Source organism: Chrysochloris asiatica, unplaced genomic scaffold (assembly GCF_000296735.1).
Source record: "Chrysochloris asiatica unplaced genomic scaffold, ChrAsi1.0 scaffold00142, whole genome shotgun sequence".
NCBI lineage: Eukaryota > Metazoa > Chordata > Mammalia > Afrosoricida > Chrysochloridae > Chrysochloris > Chrysochloris asiatica.
Genome location: NW_006408660.1, coordinates 2,896,079 through 2,919,200, shown reverse-complemented (window position 1 = coordinate 2,919,200; position 23,122 = coordinate 2,896,079). Strand labels below are relative to the sequence as shown.

Sequence of the window (23,122 nt, the reverse complement as noted above, 5' to 3'; positions counted from 1 at the left end):
GGAATGATAAATTGAAGAATGGTTTTGCATTCATTGTCAAAAAGAACATATCCAGATCAGTCATGAAGTACAACGCTGTCTGTGACACAATAATATCCATGTGCCTACAGGATAATATCCATGTGCCTACTGGTTAATACCAATATTATTTAAATTTAGGCACCAACCACTAAAGCCAGTGAGGATGAAATAGAAGAATTCTATCAATGTCTTCAATCTGAAATTGATCAAACATGCAATCAAGATGCATTGATCATTGCCAGTGATTGGAACGCAAAGGTTGTGAGCAAAGTGGAAGGATCAGTAATTGGAAAATATGGCCTTGGTGATAGAAATGATGCTGGAAATCACATAATAGAATTCTGCAAAATCAATGATTTATTCATTTCAAATACCTTCTTTAGACAGGTTAAGACACGACTATATACATGACCTCGCGAGATGGACTACATAGAAATCAAACAGACTACATTTACACAAAGAGGCGATGGAGAAGCCCCATATCATCAGTCAAAACAAGGCCAGGGGCAAATTGTGGAACAAATCATCAATTGTTCATATGCAAATTCAAAGTGAAGCTGAAGACAATGAAAACAAGTCTATGAGAGCCAAAATATGACCGTGACTATATCCCACCTAAATTTAGAGATCAGCTGAAGAACAGATTTGATACATTAAACACTAAAGACCGAAGACCAGAAGAGTTGTGGGATGACATCAAGAACATCATACAGGTAGAAAGCAAAGTCATTAAGAAGACAAGAAAGAAGGAAAAGGTCAAAATGGATGTCAGAAGAGACATTGACACTTGTTCTCCAGCGTAGAGATGCTAAAGCAAATGGAAGAAATGAGGAGGTACAAGAACCGAACAGAAAATCTCAAAGATCAGCTTGAGAAGATAAAGCCAAATATTACAACAAAATGTGCAAAGATCTGAGTCAGAACCAAAAGGAAGAACATGCTCAGCATTTCTCAAGCTGGGAGAACTGAAGAAAAAATTTAAACATCGACTTTCGTTATTGAAGGATCCTCTGAGCAAATTATTAAATGATGCAGAAAGCATCAAAAGATGGAAGGAATGCACAGAGTCACTGTACCAAAGGAAATGGTTGATGTTCAACCATTTCAAGAGGTAGCATATAATCAAAAGCCAATGATACTGAAGGAAGAAGTCCAAGGTGCATTGAAGGAATTGGTAAAGAACAAGGCACCAGGAACTGATGGAATAAAAGTTGAAATCTTTCAAGAAAGTAAAGCGGCACAGGAGGAACTCACTCATCTCTGCCAAAAAATTTGGAAGGCAACTATCTGGCCGAGTGATTGGAAGAGATCCATATTTGTGCCCATTCCAAAGAGAAGTGACCCAATGGAATGCGGAAATCATTGAACAATATCTTTGATATCCCATGCGAGTAAAGTTATACTAAAAGTAACACAGAAACAGCTACAACCATACATTGACAGAGAACTTCCAGAGGTTCAAGCTGGATTCAGAAGAGGCTGTGGAATGAGGGATTATCATTGCTGATGTCCGATGGATCTTGGCCAAAAGCAGAGAATTATCAGAAAGATGTTTACCTGTGCTTTACTGACTATGCAATGGCTTTTGATTGTGTGGATTATGACAAGCTATGGACAACATTGTGAAGTATGAGTATTCTGGAACACTTAATTATAAGGATTCTGTACATAGACCAAGAGGCAGTTGTTTGAACAGAGAACATGCGAACCCTGAATGGTTTAAAATTTAAAAAGGTGTTAGACAATGTTGTATTCTTTCACCATACTTATTCAACCTCTATGCTGGGCAAATAATCCAAGAGGCTGGGTTATATGAAGAAAACTGTGGCATCAAGATTGGAGGAAGACTCATTAACAACCTGTGATATGCAGATGATACAACCTTGCTTGCTGAGAGTGAAGAAGACTTAAAATATTTACTGATGAAGATCAAAGAGCACAGCCTTCGGTATGGATTCCATCTCAGTGTAAAGAAAACAAAAATCCTCACCACTGGACCAATAAACAACATTCTTCTCAACAGAGAAAAGATTGAAGTTGTCAAGGACTTTATTCTGCTTGGATCAACTATCAACACTCCCAGAAGCAGCAATCAAGAAATCAAATGACATATTGCATTAGGCAAATCTGCACAAGACCTTTTTAAAGTGTTGAAGAGCAAAATTGTCTGTCAGCTTGAAGACTAAGGTGCACCTGACCCAAGCCATGTTATTTTCAGTAACCTGATATGCATGCAAAAGTTGGACAATGAATAAGGAAGACCATAGAAGAATTGATGCTTTTGCGTTATGGTGTTGGAGGAGAATATTGAATGGGCTGCCAAAAGAACCAACAGATGTGTTGGAAGAAATGCAGCCAGAGTGCTCCTTCCTTGGAGGTCAAGATAGCCAAACTTCGTCTCTCATCCTTCAGACATATTGTCAGGAGGGACCAGTCGCTGGAGAAGGATACCATGTTTGGTAAGGTGGAGGGTCAGAGAAAAAGAGGAAGACCCCAGCGAGATGGATTGGCAAAGTGGCAGCATCAATGGGCTTAAGCGTGGCAATGATAGTAAGGTTGGCCCAGGCTCAGGCAGTGTTTCATTCTGCTGTGCATAGGGTCGCTATGAGTTGGTACCGACTCGATGGCACCTAACAACAACAACAACAACAACAACAAAAGACTTATGGACAGTCTGGATTGTTTCCGGTTTTGGGCTACTTTTGAGTAAAACTGCTATGAACATTATTTACAACTTCTAAGGGGGGAAAATAGGTGCCTAAAAAGTTGAAAATAATGTTCAGATCAGCCTTACTCACAAATAGCCAAAAAGCAGTGAACAGATAAATAAACACAGAATAGCCATATTATGGAATAAACCAAAAAAATAAAACCAAACCCACTGCTGTCAAGTCCATTCCAACTCAAAGTGACTGAGAGGTGGAAAGTCTCTATAGAAGCAGGAAGCCTTATCCTTCTCCTGTAAAAGTGCTCAGCCACTGTGCCACCAGGGCTCCTCTACTATTCACAAAACCCACTGCAGCTAACTGGATTCTGACTCACAGCAACCCCATAAAACAGAGTAGAACTGTTCCATATGGTTTCGAAGGCTGTAAATCTTTAAAGGGGCAAACGGCCACATCTTTCTAATATGGGACGGATGGTGGGTTTAAACCTTTTGATTTAAGAGTCAAGCACATTAGCCACTGTGCCACCAGGCTCCTTGATGGAACACTTCATAGTAATAAACAAGAAGCAGCAGGCTACTGACATATGCAGCAAATAGATGGATTATCAAAAACCTGCTGAGCAAAAGAAGTGAAACAAAAAAAGTGTATGATTATATTTGGATGAAATTTTAGAAGAGGTTACGACTAACTATGAATGACAGAAAGCAATTTGGGAGCTGCCTGGGGCCAGGGGCTAAGTTGGGAGTGGACTCACTAAAGTAATGGGCATGTTCTCTACCTGATTGCTGATATACATTTGTCAAAACTCAAACTACATGCTTAACATTGTTATATGCCATCAAGTCGATTTCAATTCATAGCGACCCTGTATAGGGTTTCCAAGGCGCAGCTGGTGGGTTTGAACTGCCGATCTTGCAATTAGCAGCTCAGTGCTTATCCTACAGTGCCACACCAGGAGTCCTAAACTTATCAACAGCAACAAAAATCATACTTCCATAAAGATGATTTAAATAAAATACCTACACCAAATGAAACTATCTGAATTTCTATAGCTGAGTTTTCCTACTTCCCATTTGTCACGTGCACCCATCTGTGCAAAGAAACAGAAATAGTCCACAGGTAGGAAGTGCACACACTTACCTGAGGTGCTACATAATAAGGAGTGAACTGAGGTGTCATCAGGTCACCTTGGTCAATTTTGGCAAATCCAAAGTCGCATAACTTCACTGGGGCATCCTAAAATACATAAATGGAAGTTATGACTCTGGTGTTCTCAGCAAACATTAAAGGAAAATGTGACTGCAAGAGTCTGGTTGAGATCAGAGACTCTGAACAACAGGTTCCAAGTCTAGAGAGAAGGATTCAAATTCAGGAATTGTTCTTAAATTAATACAGAAATAAGGAATTTCTATGAATTCACATATAAACTTTGTTTTTATAACTTGTAAGCCCAAGCCCACTGTTGTTGAGTTGTTTCTAACTCAAAGTGACCCTGGAGGACAGAGTAGAACTGCTCCACAGGGTTTCTGTCAAACTTTCTGGGAACAGACTGCCTCATCTTTGTCCCAGAGTGGTTGATGGGTGTGAATCTCCAACCTTGCAATTCACAGTGCAATCCTTAACCCACGGTGCCACCAGGGGCTGTGATAACTGGTAACAGCAACACTAAGACTGTATCATGCCAAAGTAGCACTGTGCTCTTCTCATTTGCTATAAGTTTCCTGAGAGCAGAGCAGCTTACTTGGTGGGGCACGGTATATATGGCAGGTCTTGGGGTGGAAGGGGGAAACGCATTTCTGAGGGGAACAGCAGATATTAAGTTTCAAGGTGACATAAAACAGCATGTAATTGTTGCTACTTTCCAAAGCCCCTGCAAATAATAATCCAAAATCTTAAGTCCCACAAATATTGATCAAAAATTGATGCAAAGTTTTCAGCTGTTGTTGTTGTTAAGTGCTATTGAGTTGGTTCCAACTCACAGTGACACTGTATAGGGTTCCCAAGGCTATAAATCTTTACAGGAGCACAAAGCCTTGTCTTTCTCCCTCAGAGTGGCCAGTGGGCTCAAATGGCTGACCTTGTGGTTCGCAGTCCAGTGCTTATCCTCTAGAACCACCAGGCTCCCAAAATATTCAGTGCCAAGAGTATAACACAATTTTCCCATGAAAGGGAATTCTCCTAGTGCAAGTATGTGAATGAAATATGCCATGTGGGCCTAAAAGGCTCTTCCCCATGATTCAGGGTACTGCAAACACATCCATCCCTGCTTGAGAGGTATGTGCTGAAAGGGGGCACTAAAAAGCACAAAAGCAAGTCTTCTCACCAAAGAGTTATCCTTGAATAGCAGATTTTCAGGCTTGAGATCCCTGTGTGCGATGTTCAGCAGGTGACAGTGTTGCAAAGCCAGCGCTATCTGGAAAAGGACACAGAGCAGCAACGCCCTTCTTAAAAAGACAGGTGTTCACTGCCCCTGGCTTAGGGAACTCAGGGGTTAACAAACAATCCTACATCGAGTCAGTTAATAATGTGATCAGTTTTCAACTTTAAAGCAGAAATTAAGTAAGACTTGGAGTACTAAAGCAAAGAAATTAAATGAAGCCTAGTTTAACTGCGACTTGTATTCTACTAAACAAAAAGGAAAACACGAGAGTAGAACAGAAGCCTTTGTCAGAATAGACTGAAAGCTAAATACTGTAAGAAACTGAAAACTGAAAATGCTTCCATTTGTATGCATCTGAAGTCTGCCAGGGACTGCAGAGAGACCACTAGGCAGGGCTGGCCTCCCACAGCACGGCAGAGCCTGGTGCCTAGCTCAGGAGAGCAGCACTCCCCTGGGAGTTCCACTTCGTGCTCTACCTGCCAGAAAACCTGAAATCTGTGACAGGATTTTCCCAACCTTAGTTCCCAACTTTGCTCATCCTGTTTGTTTGCATGGAGTTGAAAGGTTTTGATTTTAGAGAAGATTATTAAGAGATCCTTCTTTAGCTCATATTTGAAAAATTCAAGATGACACTTAAAAATTAAATAGAAATAACAAATCGTACCTGTGTTTCAATTCTTAGTATGGAATTTTTGTAGCATTCCACATATCAATTCCTTCCTACCAGAAAGGGGACATGGAAAGCTGCTTGAGGCTCATAGAAAATTTGGAAGAAAATAACTATTATGAACCAATAAGGCTGTGCTTCCCAGTTTTCTGTGCCTACTTCTAAGCCCTGAAGATAAGCTTTAAGGGTTTAGCTTTCCACCTCCTAATGAGTTTATTTCCAATTGGAATCCTAGAATTGTTTGTGTTATAAATCATTTCTATAGCAACAAAATGTGATGTCAAAATAGGGAGAATATAACTGCGAAATACAAAGATCTGAGAATACTAGTGAAGCCCGAAGAGAAGAGAGAGAAGATGGTTCACATACAGGAAGTATCTTATGCACAGCTATCATCGAACATGCTTTTATACTGGACAACCATTCAGGTGGCATCAGCAGCATATTATCTCAAAGTCCAATAACAGTGCATGGAAGCTGCATGTCTAAACACAGGCATCCATTGTCTACAACCAGGTAAAACTGCCTTCCCTCCGGAGTTTATTTAAATCACACACTAGGCTTTGGAAACAGTTGACAGTTAACCTTACATGACTATGAGACATTTATCACCCAATTACATTTCCAGCCTCCCAGGTTTCTTGGGAAGCTGCTATTCCAGTTGTAGTACAAGCTATTGCCTGGTGAGTACCTATGTAACTGTATGAATCTGAAGAAATGGGCCTCACCCTACCAATCCTACCACTAGAGTCTACTTGGGACACATGTATCCCATTTAATTGTATCAAGATTATTACAGATTTCCCTTTAATTTCTGCATGCCTTCTAATACTGGAAACACATACAATCAACCAAAAAACTCAGAGAAGAAGATAATTCAGTCATGAAAATGTTAAGAACACAGTTTGTTTCCTATCGCATAAAAGGGGTCATTTTCTCCTGTCAAGACATCTTTTCTGGTTGTATAACAAAGCAGGCAATGAGAGATCAAATAGAGCTTCTCTGTAAGCTTTCTTTTATTCCCCCCAGTGAAATTGCACTTGCTTACCAACACTGTTGGTACAGTTTGCTTGGTACCTGGGGTGAACTTGCCTGCTTTGTTACTTGGCTGGCTTGCTTCTCTGTAAAGTGCCGGTGCTGGCTGATTCTGTGAAATAGTTCTCCCCCTTCCATCATCTCCATTACAATTAAGAGTCGAGCCCTGTTTGAAAGCATTTGATTTTGTTAAGTTAAAAAACAAAACAAAAAAAAAAACAACCTCCCCCCAAAAAAAAAACCCTAAAACACCAAGTAGCTGAACTAACGATACCTGCAGAGTGTATTCGCACTCCCTAAGTCCAGTCCTACCAGGACTCTATGGGTTGTACCTGACACCACCTGCTGAACACTGTGTAGGAGGAATAGCCCCAACCTCCAACTTCCCAGGAAGATGGAAGTAAAAGAATTAGTTTCAAAGACAACAATTCCTTCAAAGATATTAAGCTAGTTATTACTAGATGATAAAGAGAGGATTTTTAAGTGACCATTTGTGTATGTGTTTTAAGGCAGCTAGACTAAGTGTACGACCCTGGTGGCACAATGACTGAAGTGCTTAAATGCTAACCAAAAGGTTGGTAATTCGAAGCCACCAGCCAGCCACTATGCAGTCAAAAGATAGGGCAGTTAGTGCTCATAAAGATTTACAGCCTTGGAAACTGTATGGGCAATTCTATTCTGTCCTCTAGGGGTGCTATGAGTCAGAACTGACTTGACAGAAGTTGGTTTGATTAAAAAGTATATAGGCAATCCCAGTGTTAGGAATGAGATCCATTCCTAAATCTGTCTTTAAGTAGAATTTGTAGGTAAGCTGGAATAGGTTCTGATTTATTGTCAGATTGCTTAGTATTTGTTGTATATTTTACTTGTTGTAGCACTGTATGATCAACACTGAACTGGGAATCACAAGTTCAGCAGTTTAAACCCACGAGTTGCTCCTTGGAAACCCTATAAGGAGTGGCTATGAGGCTGAACTGACTCTACAGCACTTAATAACATGCATATAAAACCCTTACACACTCCTGTCTGCACTCAGGGCTTCTCCCTACACTTTAATGTTATATTAGTATATTCTCATTTTGAATCCACAAAACCAACCCCTACTCACAAGTTCTTCATCAGTCACCTTCATTTGCAGTTTTTTTAAATCACTACAAAGGCTTTGAGCCTCTTTTTGCACCAAAGGAACATTAATAGGCATATTACACTGATTTTGATCATTTAACCAAATTATTAATAGCCTTTCCATTTCAATAATTAAGCCACTGCATTGCTGAGTAATAATTGTAGCCTTCTACTTTTCCAATATTCTCAAATTATCCTTTCCAATTGTTTCTATTATTGAAAACTGTTGCCTAACAGTTTTCCAATGACCTCCTTCAGATCACTTTGTTTTCCACTTTACTTGCAATCATGATTGTTTTTCTTGTCTTTGACGCATCACCAGCACTTACATCAGATAAGCTTTGGAGGCGTGGTTACAAGGACACACGCCACACAGTGTTAACAGCAACATGATTCAACTTAAAAAGGAAGACAGACCGTGTTCTCCTTCCTTGGGTCAATGAACACAGGAGCTGCACTGTTTTCACGAGCATCACAAAGTAGTGCATGCGCTGGATATTATAAACCATGTAAGTTTTCAATACAATAAGCTTTATGGGAGTCCATTCTTAAGTACCAGTTGTAAGATGTTCTTAACATGTGGACTTGCTATACTGAAAACAGAACACCACTTTGTGTAGCACATGAACTTGAAGGCGTTCAGTTGGTGATTGGGTTGTCATGGTTACTTTCTCTCTAGGGGCCAGCTTTCCATATGGTCCAAAGCATGCCAAGCAAGATAGCTGGATAGGGTTACACAGCTACTAAATAAGTAAGAGCAAAGATTCTTAAAGTAAGAACAAAAGAAAAAAACTCTGTGAATTGTGATTACAATTCTTTAAGCATAAATACATCCAGCATCCATCCAAATGCGTTCATTAACAGAGCACAGCTGTGAGCAATAATCAGTTGATTCCCATTTGTAGTTGTAATTCTATCTTCTTTTTCCATTTTGAAAACTCTGACACCTGCACCAATCTTCTTCAACTTCTACCCACTCAGGACCACTCTGGTAGAGTTTTAACAGCTTTCCTTCTCGGTGGGCTCAGAATCTTGCATGCATGTCACCCCGTCACAGTGCTCCAATGTTATGTTTAGATCTTAATCTCCCCACAGAAATCAGATCTTATTTCATTTAAATTTCCTGGAAGAGACTTGGAATACCATTCAATGGGTTTGCCAAACATTTGGTGACTAAAAGAATGTCAATCTCTTCCTTTAAAAAAAAAAATCAGACTAAGTAATAAGGGTTTGGGGTTTGTTTGTTTTTTGCCATGTCAGCCTCTAAGACTTTACCTAGAATAATATTTGGGCCTCTTTTGCTAACTAGAAATAGAATCAGTTTAAAATCTAAATTAAATGCTCTTTTAAAAGAGAACGTGATCAGAATAATTGGGGGAGCCTGAGAGTGGGCACAGGTATAGATGACAAGATCAGACAAAATAGGTTAACTCTTGAAGTTGAGTGACAGATATTTGAGGATTCATTACATGTTTGAAATTTTAGAAAATATAAAGTATACAAATAGCACACATGCAAGAGTGGAAGATCCCACTGACCCTTGGCAAACAAATAGAAAAGTGGGCATGTAGTGATGGTCCGGGGTAGTCTTACCTGGGGCTGGACTCATGAGGAAACTGTACGCTGTTAGCAAACACTTCAATTATCTGAACTATATTTGAGTGTGTGGCACACATCATGTGCAGACGTACCTTAAAGAGAATACAGGGAATGCTTCTGTTCATAGGGCATACCAACATTTTCTTGCCAAACTTTCCCCATAAAATATAACTGACCACCATATTATTACCACACCAGGTGCAAAAGGGTATGCCTAACAACTAGAATTGTGTCATAAAAAAATGGATTTTCTCCTAACACTCTTTCCAAGATTAAAATTTCACTAACAGATTTACTTTCAACTATTCTATTTACTAAGGAGCTCTGTAGCGTAGTGGTTACGAATCGGGCTGCGAACCTCAAGGTCAGCGGTTCGAAACTACCAGTTGTTCTGTGGGAGAAAGATAAGGCTTTCTGCTCCCGGCAAGATTTACAGCCTCAGAAACCCTGTACAGGGTCAGTATGAGTTGGAACCAACTCCACGGTACATAACAACAACAACTTTCTATTTACTAACAAATGGAAAACTAGCAAAAAAAACAAGCACTGTATTTAAAAATTTATCAATATCTCTCTAAGTAAAGGAATACTGTGTTGTATGTTATTAATGAGTCAGCACCACATTCTGATGATTTAAAACAAATGTGCTTTTAAAACACCTAGAAACATCCTCAAAGATATCTTGTAGCATCACTTTCAAGACACCATTCACCTGACCCTTCCACTCTTCAAGCACTTTTTTCTAATAAGTAGAAACTGGAGCAAACCCAAATACTTTGGGCAAACAAGGATCCCATTAATTAAAAGAGAGTCTTATTTCCTTTCAGCCACCTCTAACTCCATTAGGTGACATCCTTCAGTGTTAACAGATCCAGAAATGCTTTCTAACAATATCAGGAAAAAGGAAGAAGGGGTAAGTACAGATATAAAATTCTGTATACGTCTCTGTATTCTCTCCAGGAAATTGCCTTAGAGAAAGAACAATTCTTAAGCTCCTCAAATGTTTAAGCAAGTCAGGCAACAAAGGACCATACCTCATTTCTAGCTTTTGGACGATCAAGAAGAATTTTCAGTGCAAATCGTTCCTGGGTAGATTTCTTCACACAGACTCTAGATTTTAAGAAAAATATTCAATGAGAAACCATCTATGTTACAAGGAAAAATGAATGTAAAAGTCTGTTCTTTGAAAACTACACTTCCTAGTCATGGTACTATCCAGACGCATCAGAAACCTTTCCCAGGCTAACAGGAGGAAAGGCAGAAAAGCTGTTCACCCACCCTCCACGGCACAATGCTCAGGCCTCAGCTCTTAAGCCAGGGGTCTTTCCTAGGTGAAACGCACTTTCAGTTGGCAAGTACAAAAATAATAGCCGCCTCTCCTGGCTAAGAGCAACTCTAACAGAGGCTCCACAGCCTCAATATTTTAGAGCATTCCCTATTATAAGCCATGTCACACTGTCATGTCACTACATTTTAAATATCTGAGAACGAGCTTAACATAAATACTTCCACTTGTTACATAAGGTTAGTTCTCAAATCTGACATACCTGACACTTCTCATTTACGATGCAAAGGATCATCAGCGCAATTTTGCCATAGTTCTCACGTGAGTCTCTTACCTAACTGGACCACTAATTCCAGCTCCCAGCTTCTGAGTCCAATTGATATTGTATTCCTCTAAAATGGAGGTTTCCTATTAAAAAAGGGAGGAGGGCAGAGAATATTCCCCAGTTAAAAAGGTGAATAGTGATACAGTGCTGAGCCAAAAGAAGATCTTATTATTCAACATCTCATCTTCTGAATCTAAAAAGCAGAGCTTTGTGTTCCTACAGGGTATTATAACTAGACAGCCTTTCTAAAGGACTAGGTTAGGTTTTGTTTTCCAACAAAAGAGAAAGCAAGGACTTCTTGATAAAAAGACATTCATCTGTGACGTCCACTGGAATAGACAATGCTTCTGTATTCCTTCAAACTGCTTCAACTACTCAATACTTCTTCACAACAATGGTTAAGTTTACTTTTTGAGATTCCAGGGAAAAAATGGTCTGATAAAGGCCACTAGGCTGCAGAAGCCTATATCCTTGAATAAATTGATCAGATTGTTGGAGTAAGTGAATAACTTAAAAGTTCAAATAATTATGGAACCCAAAAGTGAGATAATGCCAACCACCCCCATCTCAGAACTGAAGCTTGCGAAGCCATAGCAGGAACTGCCTTGCCCTGATTGCCACTGCAGAATAGGGCCTTCCTGGCAGCTGGATCTGGATGTTATTCTGTTAAATCTAGAACTCATTTTCACAGGGTTCCACAGGTAGAACATGAAACTAACTGCAGACCAAAACTCAAGAAACTTGCCATTGTCTTATGGCAATGACAATCTAGTAGACCATGTTTAGTGCTAGAATCTTGTTAGTCCATGGGAACAGGTTATTAGTTCATTCATTAGAGAGTACATCGTATGTGTCAGACACCCAGTTAAGCTCTGAAATGAAAATACTACTTCTGCACAAGGAAATGTCTAAATGTATGCAATAGCCTTCATAGCTCCATACCTTTCTACTGCCTCTTTCTTGCATACAGACAACGCTCAGTATCTGTGGGAAGGGATACTAACACTAGATGATGAAGGATGCTGATATGGGAAGGACCAAACTCTCTTCTGATTAACTCTATGCCAGGGTTAAGGAGTTCTGCCATGATCACCAGACACTATCAAGACTAGACTGTATGGCTTAGACTTCTCCCCAGAACCATTACAACTATCATGGACAACTACCTATTGTTGTTAGCTGATGCCAAGTCAGTTTCGACTCTTGGGGATGCCATGTGTGCAGAGTCTAATAGCTCCATTGGGTTATCAAGGCTGTGACATTTCAGAAGCAGAATACCAGGTCTATTTTCCAAGGTGCCTCTGAGTGGGTTTGAATGGACAGCCTGTCAGCTAGTAGTCAAGTGTTTAACCACTTGCACCACCTAGAGACTTGTGCCTAGGACCCAGCATATACATCAGAGATGAGGCTTTCCCTGTCAGGGAGGTTCTAAGCTCTGTCTTCACTTGCTACCTCCTCAACAGACTTCAAACCTACCCTTAATCTACTTCTGTCACATTTATGCTGGCTGGCCTGTTGATTTGAGTGTTTGAGAAGACTGAAAGAAAGGTAGTAAGAAGAGGGAGCTGGAGCATAATCTAAGCTTTATAACAGAATAAAATTTTCTAAACGCTTCTCCTCAACTCAGTGCAATCATGTACTCTCATAAGAGAATCTAAGGATAAGAGAAATCTATTATTTTAGATACTATTTGTTATGATCAAATCAAAGGCCTATTTCTGTGTCCAGCTCTAGAAATGTAACAGCCACTGTTACACTAAATTCTTCATGGTGCCGGTACTTATTATGACGACACTTTCTTTACCAGACTTTAACCACTCGAGCCTCTGACTGGAGTTCTGACACTTGACTCTGCCAAAAGAAATCGTGGCTTCACTGAGTCTCTAGAATCCTAACATCTCAACCCATTTTCTTACATTTCTCATCCTTTCCAGGTTTAATTCTTGCACCTTTGCTAGTGGTGCCACAAATAATGTCCAGCGGGGCAAAAGAAGTTATTACTCACACACCTTTTGTGGTCCTGGATTCTTGTTGCATATCATTTTCTATGCCGAGTTCACGTCATTTATAGGTTTTCTTTTCATTTTCATTTCTGTTGTGTTAATGTTTACTAAATCTTTCTGATTTTTCTCTTTTTTATTTTGATACGCAGATGTCTTATTTTTTTCTTGGAGGTTGCCCTGTAATTAATTAATTTTCCCCCTGCTTAAAACAGTCTGTTTTATCTTGAAATCTACTTGATTTCCTTGCCATTTGGAAGTTCACACACCTTTTGACAAGACTGTGTGAGTGACATATTTTCTTTTTCTTTAAATTTTACTTTATTGTTACTGATAACATACAAGGGGACAATTGTGGAAAATTAGATGAAAAAACAATGGAATTATTCCATGAACTTTTTGAAGCCACCTCATATACAGCCCTGGTAGCATAGTGGGTTACGAGTTGGGCTGCTAACTTCAAGGTCATCAGTTGGAATCCACCAGTCACTACATGGGAGACAGATGAGGCTTTCTGATCCTGTATAGATGCACAGCCTCGGACATCCTATACAAGATGGTTCTGAGGAGTGACTGATTCCACAGGACACTCCAAGCAACCATACACAGCAAAACATTACCAACTAGACAGTTTTCACATGTAGTTTAGTGACATTGATTACATTCTTCCAGTTGTACAATTACTCTCATCACCTTTGTCTGAGTTGTTCTTCTCTCATTAACTTTAAATCACTGCCCCACTAAGATTTCTATCTAATCTTTCACGCTGCAGTTGTCACTTTGATTCCATGTTGTTGTTGTTAAGTGCCACCGAGTCGGTTTCGACTTATAGCAACCCTGTGTAGGGTTTCCAAGGAGTGGCTGGTGAGCTTGAGCCATGAACCTTGTGGTTCAAACCAACTTTGCAATTCAAACCAACTTTGTAGTCGGGTGCGTTAAACCACAGCGCCACACCAGGACTCCATATATGATTCCGTATAGATCGTTCTTAAAAGCACACAATGCTCAGGGCAGACTTTCTTTCACTAGTTAAACTATTGTTCATTTTGAAGACTTCAGGGGATAATTTTGTTTTAAAGGCGAGAGTTACCAAGGAGCAATAGTTTCGGGGATTCATCTACCCTCTATGGCTCCAGAAAGTCTAGAATCCATGAAAGTTTAAAATTTTATTCTGCATCTCCCTTCTTTTCATCAAGATTCTTCTATCAAAATGTTCAGTAATGGTAACAATAATCCAGTTCTTCTGGTTTCATGGCAAAGGAGACAGTTGTTCATGGAGGCAATTAGCCACACCTTCCATATCCTCCTATTCCCGACTCTACTTTTTCCTGCTGTCTCAGGTGAATAGAAACCAACTGTTGTACCTTGGAAAGCTTTCAAGGCCCCATGCACTATAAAATGAACTAGGAAGTAGAATAGAAGCACTAAACACATTATTAAACCAACAGGTTATAAAAGATCTTGTGAAACCATGATCCTAAATGTCCTAACCAAGGAACCAAATCCCATTAGGTGTTTGGTTGTATGTACATAAGCAGCCTCGCAGCATTTTTTTGTCTTTGGTGTAAATATATATACCACACAGTTAAGCTTTTTACAGGTGTACAATTTGACAGCAGTTATAATAATCGACTGCAATGCTTAGTGGGTGCCCTTTTTCCATCATCATTAACCACTTCCCCCCCCCCCACCCGTGTTGTTCTTAGTAGTGCTGCCGAGTAGGTTCTGTCTCACAGCGACCCTGTGTAAGGGTCTGAGGAGCAGATGCCAATCTCGTAGTAAGCAGTCCAGTGTTTATCCTACAGCGTCACACCAAGACTCCAAAGATGACTGCCTGGTTTTTGTGTTTTGGAGTAGCTGGTGTTGATAATCACTAATGAACCTTAGTCTCTGTACATTTACCTTTCCTTGTCTTGATGTCAGGTGGTTGATTATCTTAGATATGTGTACTTTCTCAGTATTACTGTTCCCCTTTTAGACTTGTCCATTGTTTAGAGGAGCTCTGGTAGCATAGTGGTTACAAATTGGGCTGCGTACCACAAGGTCAGCAGTTAGAAACTACCTGCTATTCTGCGGCAGAAAGATGAGGCTTTCTGTTCCCGTAAAGATTTACAGCCTCGGAAACCCTGTACAGGGTCACTGTGAGTCGGAACCGGTTCCACGGTACATAACCACCAATGTTTCACTGAAAGTTGAGTGAGTTCATTTCTAAGCCTAAAGGGTGATTAAGGGCCATATTCTGATGGGTCTCTCTCTGACCAATAAATCTAGTCTTTTTATATAAATGAGGTCATTCAATATTTGCCCTTTTGTGATTGACTTATTTCACTCAACATAATGTCTTCATGCTCCATTCAAACTGTAACATGTATCATGACTTTATTTCTCCTGCTGGTTGAATTGTATATTACATTGTATGTGTGTACCACATTTTATTTATCCATTTATCTGTTGATGGGCACTTAGGTTGTTTCCACCTTTTGGCTGTTGTTCTCACATATTGTAGTAACAGAGGAGACGGTAGGAAAGCAGTTGAATTTGTCAGACTTGCAATTTGCTTAGATCTGTAATTAACACTCATGGAAGCAGCAGTAAAGAAACCAAATGACAGGTTACAAAAGACCTCTCTAAAGCATTAAAAAGCAAAGATGTCACTTTGAGTACTAAGGTGCACCTGACCCAAGTCATAGTATTTTTAATAGCTTCATATGCATGTGAACATTGTACAATGAATAAGGAAGACTGTAGAAAAATCAATGCATTTAAATTATGGTGTTGGTGGAGAATATTGAATCTTTTGGGGAGCAGACATATCTAATCTTTTTTTAAAAGGGCAGGGCTGGGATTTATAACCATATCTACCTAAAGAATCTTTGTAAGCAGTAGGTAATGTTGCCCATTTGTGTATGTGTACAATTTGTTGAATGTAAAGCTGATCATCCTGTTTATAAATCTTCACTCAATTCACAAAAAAAAGTCAAATCTTTCTCTGGTTCCTTTATTACTCTGAGTAAAAGCCAAATGTGTGTTCTTACAATGGTCAACAAGGCTCTACTCACCCAAGCGTCCTGTTACCTCTGGATAACATGATCTTCTAACCCTTTTTGCTGACTCACTGCATTCCAGCTACCTTACTGTTTCTGGAACACACAAGAACTAATCCTACTACAGGGCCTTTGTACTTGCCATCCTCCTTGTCTAGAATATTCTTCCCCCAGATACCAGAGGCTTGCGGTCTCATTTCCTTCTGGACTCTACACAAATGCCATGAACTCAGGAGAGGCCTTCCCATACTACCTAACTAAAATAACTCTTCTCGTTTATACTTAATTTGAAGAAACTGACATATGTTGAACGCCTAGCTCCCCTATCTAGACTATAAACTCTATGAGAGCAGGGACATTGGGAGACTGGTAGAATCACTAGTGCCTAAAGCAGTACCTGGCACAAAGCAGACGAGAAATACTTGAATTTAAGAGTCTACCACATCATTTTGCATTTCAAGCAGCTCTTTCCCTTGGAGGCATCAAGTCAAGAAAAGTCAACCCATCAGGATCAGCAGTTCAAAACTACCCGCTGTCCTGTGGGAGAAAGATGAGGCTTTCTGCTCCCATAAAGATTTATAGCCTTGGAAACCCTATACAGGGTCACTATAAGTCAGAACCAACTCCATGGCACACTATCACCACCACCACCACCAGGACTGAGATTTAAAAGAAACCCATGAGCAGTCTAGTATGCTCACTGGTGACCACCCGAGTCTACTTGTGAGTGGAAATGGGGGATAATACAGAATGAAGACACAGGCTGAGTTTGGACATATTCCATTGGCACCTGCTGACCTTGAGATGAGAGAGAGAAAAGAAAGGGCAAGCTGGTTTGAATTTAAGGAGTTATGTGAACTCCTGAGCCCATACATAGCCACTGACCCAACCCCTAGGGGTTAGGGCTGAGAGTGATCAGGGGCCAGCTGATCTGACTGTGAACTCCCAAACTTGCAGCTGGTACTCATTTGACTTAGCTTGGATGGCTAGGGCCAAGCTAATCAGAACCCGACCAAATGAAGATAAAGATGTTTGATACTGTAAGCAAGTGTAAATTGCTACAATATGATGAACTGGACTTTTGCTTATGAATACAGCTGCTCAAAATTCCAACTGGAAGATTCTTCATATCAAGGAACAAGCTCAGAGGGTTTTAAGTGCCATGAAGTTGGTTCCAACTCACAGCTGCCTTGTATAGGGTTTCCAAGGAGCAGCTGGTGAATTTGAACTGATGACTTTGCAGTTCAAACTGACCTTGAGGTCCAGTGCATTATCTTACGCCAGGGTTGATGTTGTTGTTAAGTGTCAAGTCAGTTCCGACCCATGGTGACCCTATATAGGTGAGCTTGAACTGCTGACCTTGCAGTTTAAATGGCTTTGCAGTCTGGCACATTAACCCACAGCGCCACACCAGGACTCCACCAGAGTTGATTGCTGTTGTTGTTGAGTATCGTGGAGTCAATTGTGACTCATAGTGACCCTGTACAGGGTTTCTGAGGCTGTAAATCTTTAAGGGAGCTGAGCGCCTCATCTTTCTCCCACGGAACCGCTGGTGGTTTTGAAGTGCTGACATTGAGGTTGGCAGTCCGACTTGTAACCACTATGCTACCAGAGTTGATAGAGACAGGCAATATAGACACAGACTATCAAGAATGGTTGGATATAAACGCATTAAGTGGCTGTCTTACAAGCTTTCATGGGTGTGCTTAGTTTCAGAATGAGGGGGGGTAACGTAGAATCCCCAATGAATAGTTTTCCTTTTTTCCAGATGGGTCTGGTGAAAGGGGATAAGGGATGATGCTAATAGGATTTTATGATTCAGTTCTGAGTAATTGTTAACAGCATTGTGATTGTCACAACTCTAATTGTCGAAGATATATAACGAAAGGGGGAGTAGTTAATCTTTCATTTCAGAAACAGACGATCCTAGGACCATCAAGAGGGAAGACCATGAGTGGAGCGAGAAAAGCAGGATAGCAGAGACTGTGGCCGAGGCAGTGGCATGGAGAGACAGAGCAGCTACCAGCTCCAGGCACAAGAACTGAGTAAGACTGTGTGCCTGCAGGCAGAAAACTGGCTTTCAGAATGTGCCCTTTGGACATTTAAATGAGTGCATTTTTGTTTTGTTTTGTATGTGTGCATCAAATATTTTTGCTTTGTTCATTTGTTGAAATGCAAGATTTAAATAGGGAGCCACAAGGAAGAAGTAGGATAACTTGTTACAGAGAGGGGACTGTAAGCACTGAGATGAAAATGTAAGCACTGATGATCCTGTTTGTAAACCTTCACAATAAAAAGTTAAAGAAAAAGAGTCTGCCACATATGTCTTGATTCACAACTCAGTCATAGAACTTCAGGCAGCAAATCACGACTCTGTACCAGTAAAATGGTACCAAAAGGAAAAATGAATACATCACAGAATTCTTTCTGAACTTTTATTTTTATCGATAGAAATTTGTTCTTCCTTAATTTTTAAGTTAAGGAGCTCTGGTAGCAAGGTGGTTACGAATCGGGCTGTGAACCGCAAGGTCAGCAGGTCGAAACTATCAGTTGTTCCGCAGGCAAAAGATGAGGCTTTCTGTTCCCGTAAAGATTTACTGCTTCCCAAATCCTGTACAGGGTTGCTATGAGTCTAAACCGACTCCATGGCACATAACCACCACCACCAATATGTAAGTTGTATTTTGATGCCTCCTTTAAGAAGGTATAGTTATGATTGCTATAAACTTTAAACTAGCTGATGTCAAGTTTAACTCTGACTCATGGAACCTATGTGTGTCAGAGCAGAACTTCACTCAACGGGGTTTTCAATGGCTCATTTTCTGGAGTAGACCACCAACCCTTTCTTTCAAGGAAACTCTGAGTGAACTTGAACTACAAACAATGAGGTGGACACAGGAGCACATTAATCATTCACACCATCCAAGAACTTCTCTATAAACTTATCATCCTTCCGAAAATGGATGCAGTTATTAAGTTTTTAAATGGTTGGTGGTAATAGTGATTACATCTTCAAGAGAATAACAACCGCAAGCTGCCAACTGCTGTTTGTCCCTAAAACAAAAATGAAGGTCTTTAATGCACTGGGTTGACTTAACACTGTTAGGATTAAGTAAAATAATTCATATCAGACTTTAAGTGTCAGTGATCAATTTACCCAAGTCTCTCATTTCCTAGGTATAGCTGTCAAGTTAAAAGATAACATTTTGCTCTGTGGACAAAACTTACTTTGTTTTTAAAAAGGATATTATGTCTTTATCTGGCACATGTTAAAACAGACATTTTTCTTTTGATTAACAGAGCATTAAGTCACTATACTGTTGTTGTTGTTATGTGCCATGGAGTCGGTTCCAACTCATAGCGACCCTGTACAGGGTTTTCAAGGCTGCAAATCTTTACGGGAGCAGAAACCCTCATCTTTCTCCTGCAGAACGGTTGGTAGTTTCGAACTGCCGACCTTGAGGTCAGCAGCCCGATTCGTAACCACTAAGCTAACAAAGCTCCTTACTATACTGTTGTTGTTGTTAAGTGCTGTCAAGTTGGTTCCGACCCATAGCGACCCTGAACAGGGTTTCCGAGGCTGTAAATCTTTATGGGAGCAGAAAGCCTCCTCTTTCTCCCGCAGAGCAGCTGGTAGTTTCAAACTGCTGACCTTGTGGTTCGCAGCCCGATTCGTAACCACTAAGCTACCAGAGTGTTAGTTCTTCCTAAATAACTAAATACTCCCTGGGGGTAGAAGGAAGAGGAAAGGAGGATGGAACACATGGAGAGTGAGGACAATATGGCAAAGGGCAGGCTTGGTAGAAAGGTGAAGTGTGTGTGTGTGTGTGTGTTTGGTAGAAAGGTGAACCGTGTGTGTGTGTGTGTGTGTGTGTGTGTGTGTGTGAACCGAGTGAAGGTTTACAGAACAGATCATCAGTTGTTCATTCAATAAATTCGACTCTTCATTTCAGTTCAATGACTGTAATCCCTTCAATGTGCTATCGTTTATTCCACTTCCTCCCTGTGGTTCTTGTTTTCGTTTATTTTTTCCCAACCCTCTGAACTTTGGCCTTGGGTAAATGTTGCCCTTTTAACCTCAAACGGTGCATCGTTCTATGGTGTGCCTATCTTCCCAGTGTTGCTGTCCCATCTATATACCTATTTATGGCTTGGCTGAAAACCAAGACACAGAAAACCCTGAGGAGCAATCAAAGGCGGAAGTCTCAGGGTTCCACCAGTCTCTATCTGGCCAGTAAGCCTGCTCTTTTTTATGATGTTCAGTTTTGGCGAACCTGTAGGTTTCGACAAATCTTTCAGTCTTTTTGAAACTGCAGTTTCCAAGAGGATGGTTTCAAACAAATGAAGAGGAATGGGCAAAGTCAATGTCTCCAAGCGCTCCGCAGAAGCCCATCTAGAGGCAAGTGCTGGAGACACTTGGGGAGCTACCAAAACGTGCAAAGTGCCTCTTCAGTGGATCCCTCAGTCCTACGTACATCAAGTGCTAACGGAACAAAAAAAAATCACATTACTACTTTAGCCAGGGAGGTTGGAGGGAGTGGGACAATGCACCCTACACAAACTCATTGCCCCGGGCTGTAAAACGCGATGCATGTAATCCAGTAAAAGTGGAACCCTGAAAGTTGCTGGAATCTCTCATGCTGAGTTCTCTCCCCTTTCTGAAGCTAGAGCAGTTACAATGCCAGAGAGACATAGCGGGTATGTAGAGGCACTTCCCCCTTACCTTGATGGCTTTCTCCATCTCGCTCTCTTCTGACATCCTCCGTGGACCCCCGACTGACGGGAGTGGCGGAGGCTGCGCAGCTGCCCCGTCCCACCGCAGCCGAGGGAGCAAGGGGCTTCGAGAAGACTGGCAGCAGCCACCCCCGTGGACAGAGGGGGACCAGGGTCCCGGCGCCACTGGTTCAGCTTCAGCAGGCGGCTCTAAGCTGGCGGTGGCAGCAGTGATGGAGGAGGTGGCCCCTGGGGACAAGCCTTTGTGCTGGGCCCCGCGCGGCCGCCTCTCGGCCTCATCCCCAGCAGGGGAGGCAGGCTCCCGAGGCAGGGCGAAGCAAGGAGGGCCCTGGCTCAGGGCACTGTGCAGGGGCCTGGCTGGGCCACCGCTTAGCCCCGAGCTCGCCAGGTCCTCAGGAAGAGCCTGCGCCTCCGTCTCCGCCGCCGGCACCGCCGCAAAGCCGAAGCTGAGCCTGCTGCCGCTGCCGCCACTACCGCCACTACCGCCGCCGCCGCTGCTCCCACCGCCACTTCAGTGCCACACATTGCCAGGACAGCCGCGCCGGGCAGCCCCGCCGACCGCCAGCGCTGTGCTCCGCCTGAGCTCCGGGCCGTCTCTGCTACCGCCAGGCTCCGGGTCTCAACGGCTCCACTCACCCCTGGTCGCCGTCCGCTGAGGTTCCCTAGCCGCCCCCCAAGCCCCGCAACTGACTTGCAGGCGCCTACCAGGGCCTCCCTGTGGCGCGCCACACATAGACCAGGCCCCTGGGGCCTCTGCAGCTCTGGCGCTGCACTAATGACGTAATGGAGCGAGGCTTGACGTAACCAGACCCATGGAGACCGCCTCTTAACACGCGGAATTGCGCGTGCGTCCTGACGTCTCTCTTATTGCCAGGTTGGTGAGATTTCCACAGTAACCCTCTGTGAAGAGTACCCTGCTGAAAGCAGCTGTTGCCTGTTGTTAAGAGCTGTCTAGTTGGTTCCGATGTATCACTACCCTGTATAGGTTTCTGAGACTTAAAAATCCTTGCTGAAGCAGAAAGCCTCATCTTTCTCCTGTAGTATGGGCTAGTAGACCCAAACTGCTGACCTTGTGGTTCACAATCCAGCACTTATCTTAGATTTGTGTGTAACAACAGGAGCAATAACTCTATTTAAGGAGCGTCAACGGTGCGTGAAGCGCTTTTTCTCTATTAGCTCCTTTTAGTCTTGTAACGTTTTGGCATTTGACACGGAGGAAAGTATGTTCTTACTCTCGCTTTACAGATGACTTAGCTGATGTCCGGGGACCTAAACTGGCTTAAGGACAACTGAGACGTTGCCACTCCAGAAGTTGAATCCAACTTTGTATTCCAAAAGTAACTCTTTAGGCAATATCAACAACTTATAAAGCACATCTGAGAAGTTTTTGGTTGATCATCTCTTGATCATTATTCTTCATTCACGCAACTGTTACTAACAGTTACATAATACCGTTATGGCAGTCAGTGTAGCACTGTAGGATAAGCCCTGGAATGCTAACTGTTCAAACCCTCCAGCCACTCCTCAGAAACCCTATACAGGATTGGTATGAATCAGAACCGACTCGCCTGCGATTAATAACAACTCTTATGCATTGTAGACACTGTATGGTACTGGACTGTTAACTGCAAGGTGGTTCAAATTCACCAGCCCCTCCTTAGAAACTATACAGGGTCACTAGGAGTAGGAACCAACTCTATGGCAGTTAACAACAACTTTATGTGTCAGGGAAGCACTGTAGGATAATTACAGGACTGCCAACCAACAAGTCAGCAGAAGGATCCCACTGCTTGTTCTGCAGGAAAAATAAGTTTTTTGCTCCTGCAAAGATTTACAGCCTTGGAAACCCTACACAGGGTTTCTATGAATTGGAACCAACTTGAAAACACTTAACAATAACAATAAATTATGTATCAAGGAGACCTGACAGGAGAAAGGTATGGTTACCTGCTCCCATAAAAATGTGCAATCACAGAAGCCTCTGTGTGTCAGAAATAACTCAATGGCTGTGGGCTTGGTTTTTGGTTTTATCATGCTCCCAAAGCTTTAGGAACCAGATAAGTTTCCTGCAATTGGTTCTACTTTCAGGTAGGGGAAGCAGGTAAGAATTATCAGCATTCCAGAACAAGAAGAATCACAGAAGTCCTTAGAGGAAATAGTTGAAGAACTGCTGGAAGAAATTTTCTGTAACTTCCTGAAAAATGAAAAGATAAATATTCAAGAAGCTCAACAAACCCC

General features: G+C 41.6%; 1 protein-coding gene across 2 annotated transcripts in view; it reads right to left on the bottom strand.

Moving 5' to 3' along the window:
* The window catches only part of MAPKAPK5 (mitogen-activated protein kinase-activated protein kinase 5), a 38,764-nt gene extending 17,103 nt beyond the window's left edge, over positions 1-21,661 (bottom strand). Inside the window, exons 1-8 of one of the 2 annotated variants that reach the window (XM_006870456.1) lie at positions 21,368-21,661; positions 20,874-21,336; positions 11,116-11,189; positions 10,531-10,606; positions 9,491-9,588; positions 6,830-6,938; positions 5,014-5,103; positions 3,831-3,926 (exon numbers count right to left, since the gene is read on the bottom strand). In XM_006870456.1, the coding sequence (XP_006870518.1) occupies positions 3,831-3,926; positions 5,014-5,103; positions 6,830-6,938; positions 9,491-9,588; positions 10,531-10,606; positions 11,116-11,189; positions 20,874-20,909 (579 nt within the window). In that variant the 5' untranslated portion in view covers positions 20,910-21,336; positions 21,368-21,661. Of the gene's footprint in view, positions 1-3,830; positions 3,927-5,013; positions 5,104-6,829; positions 6,939-9,490; positions 9,589-10,530; positions 10,607-11,115; positions 11,190-20,873; positions 21,337-21,367 lie in introns of those variants that run through there. The other variant, XM_006870455.1, reaches the window with a different exon arrangement.
* Between the last annotated feature and the right edge of the window lie 1,461 nt (positions 21,662-23,122).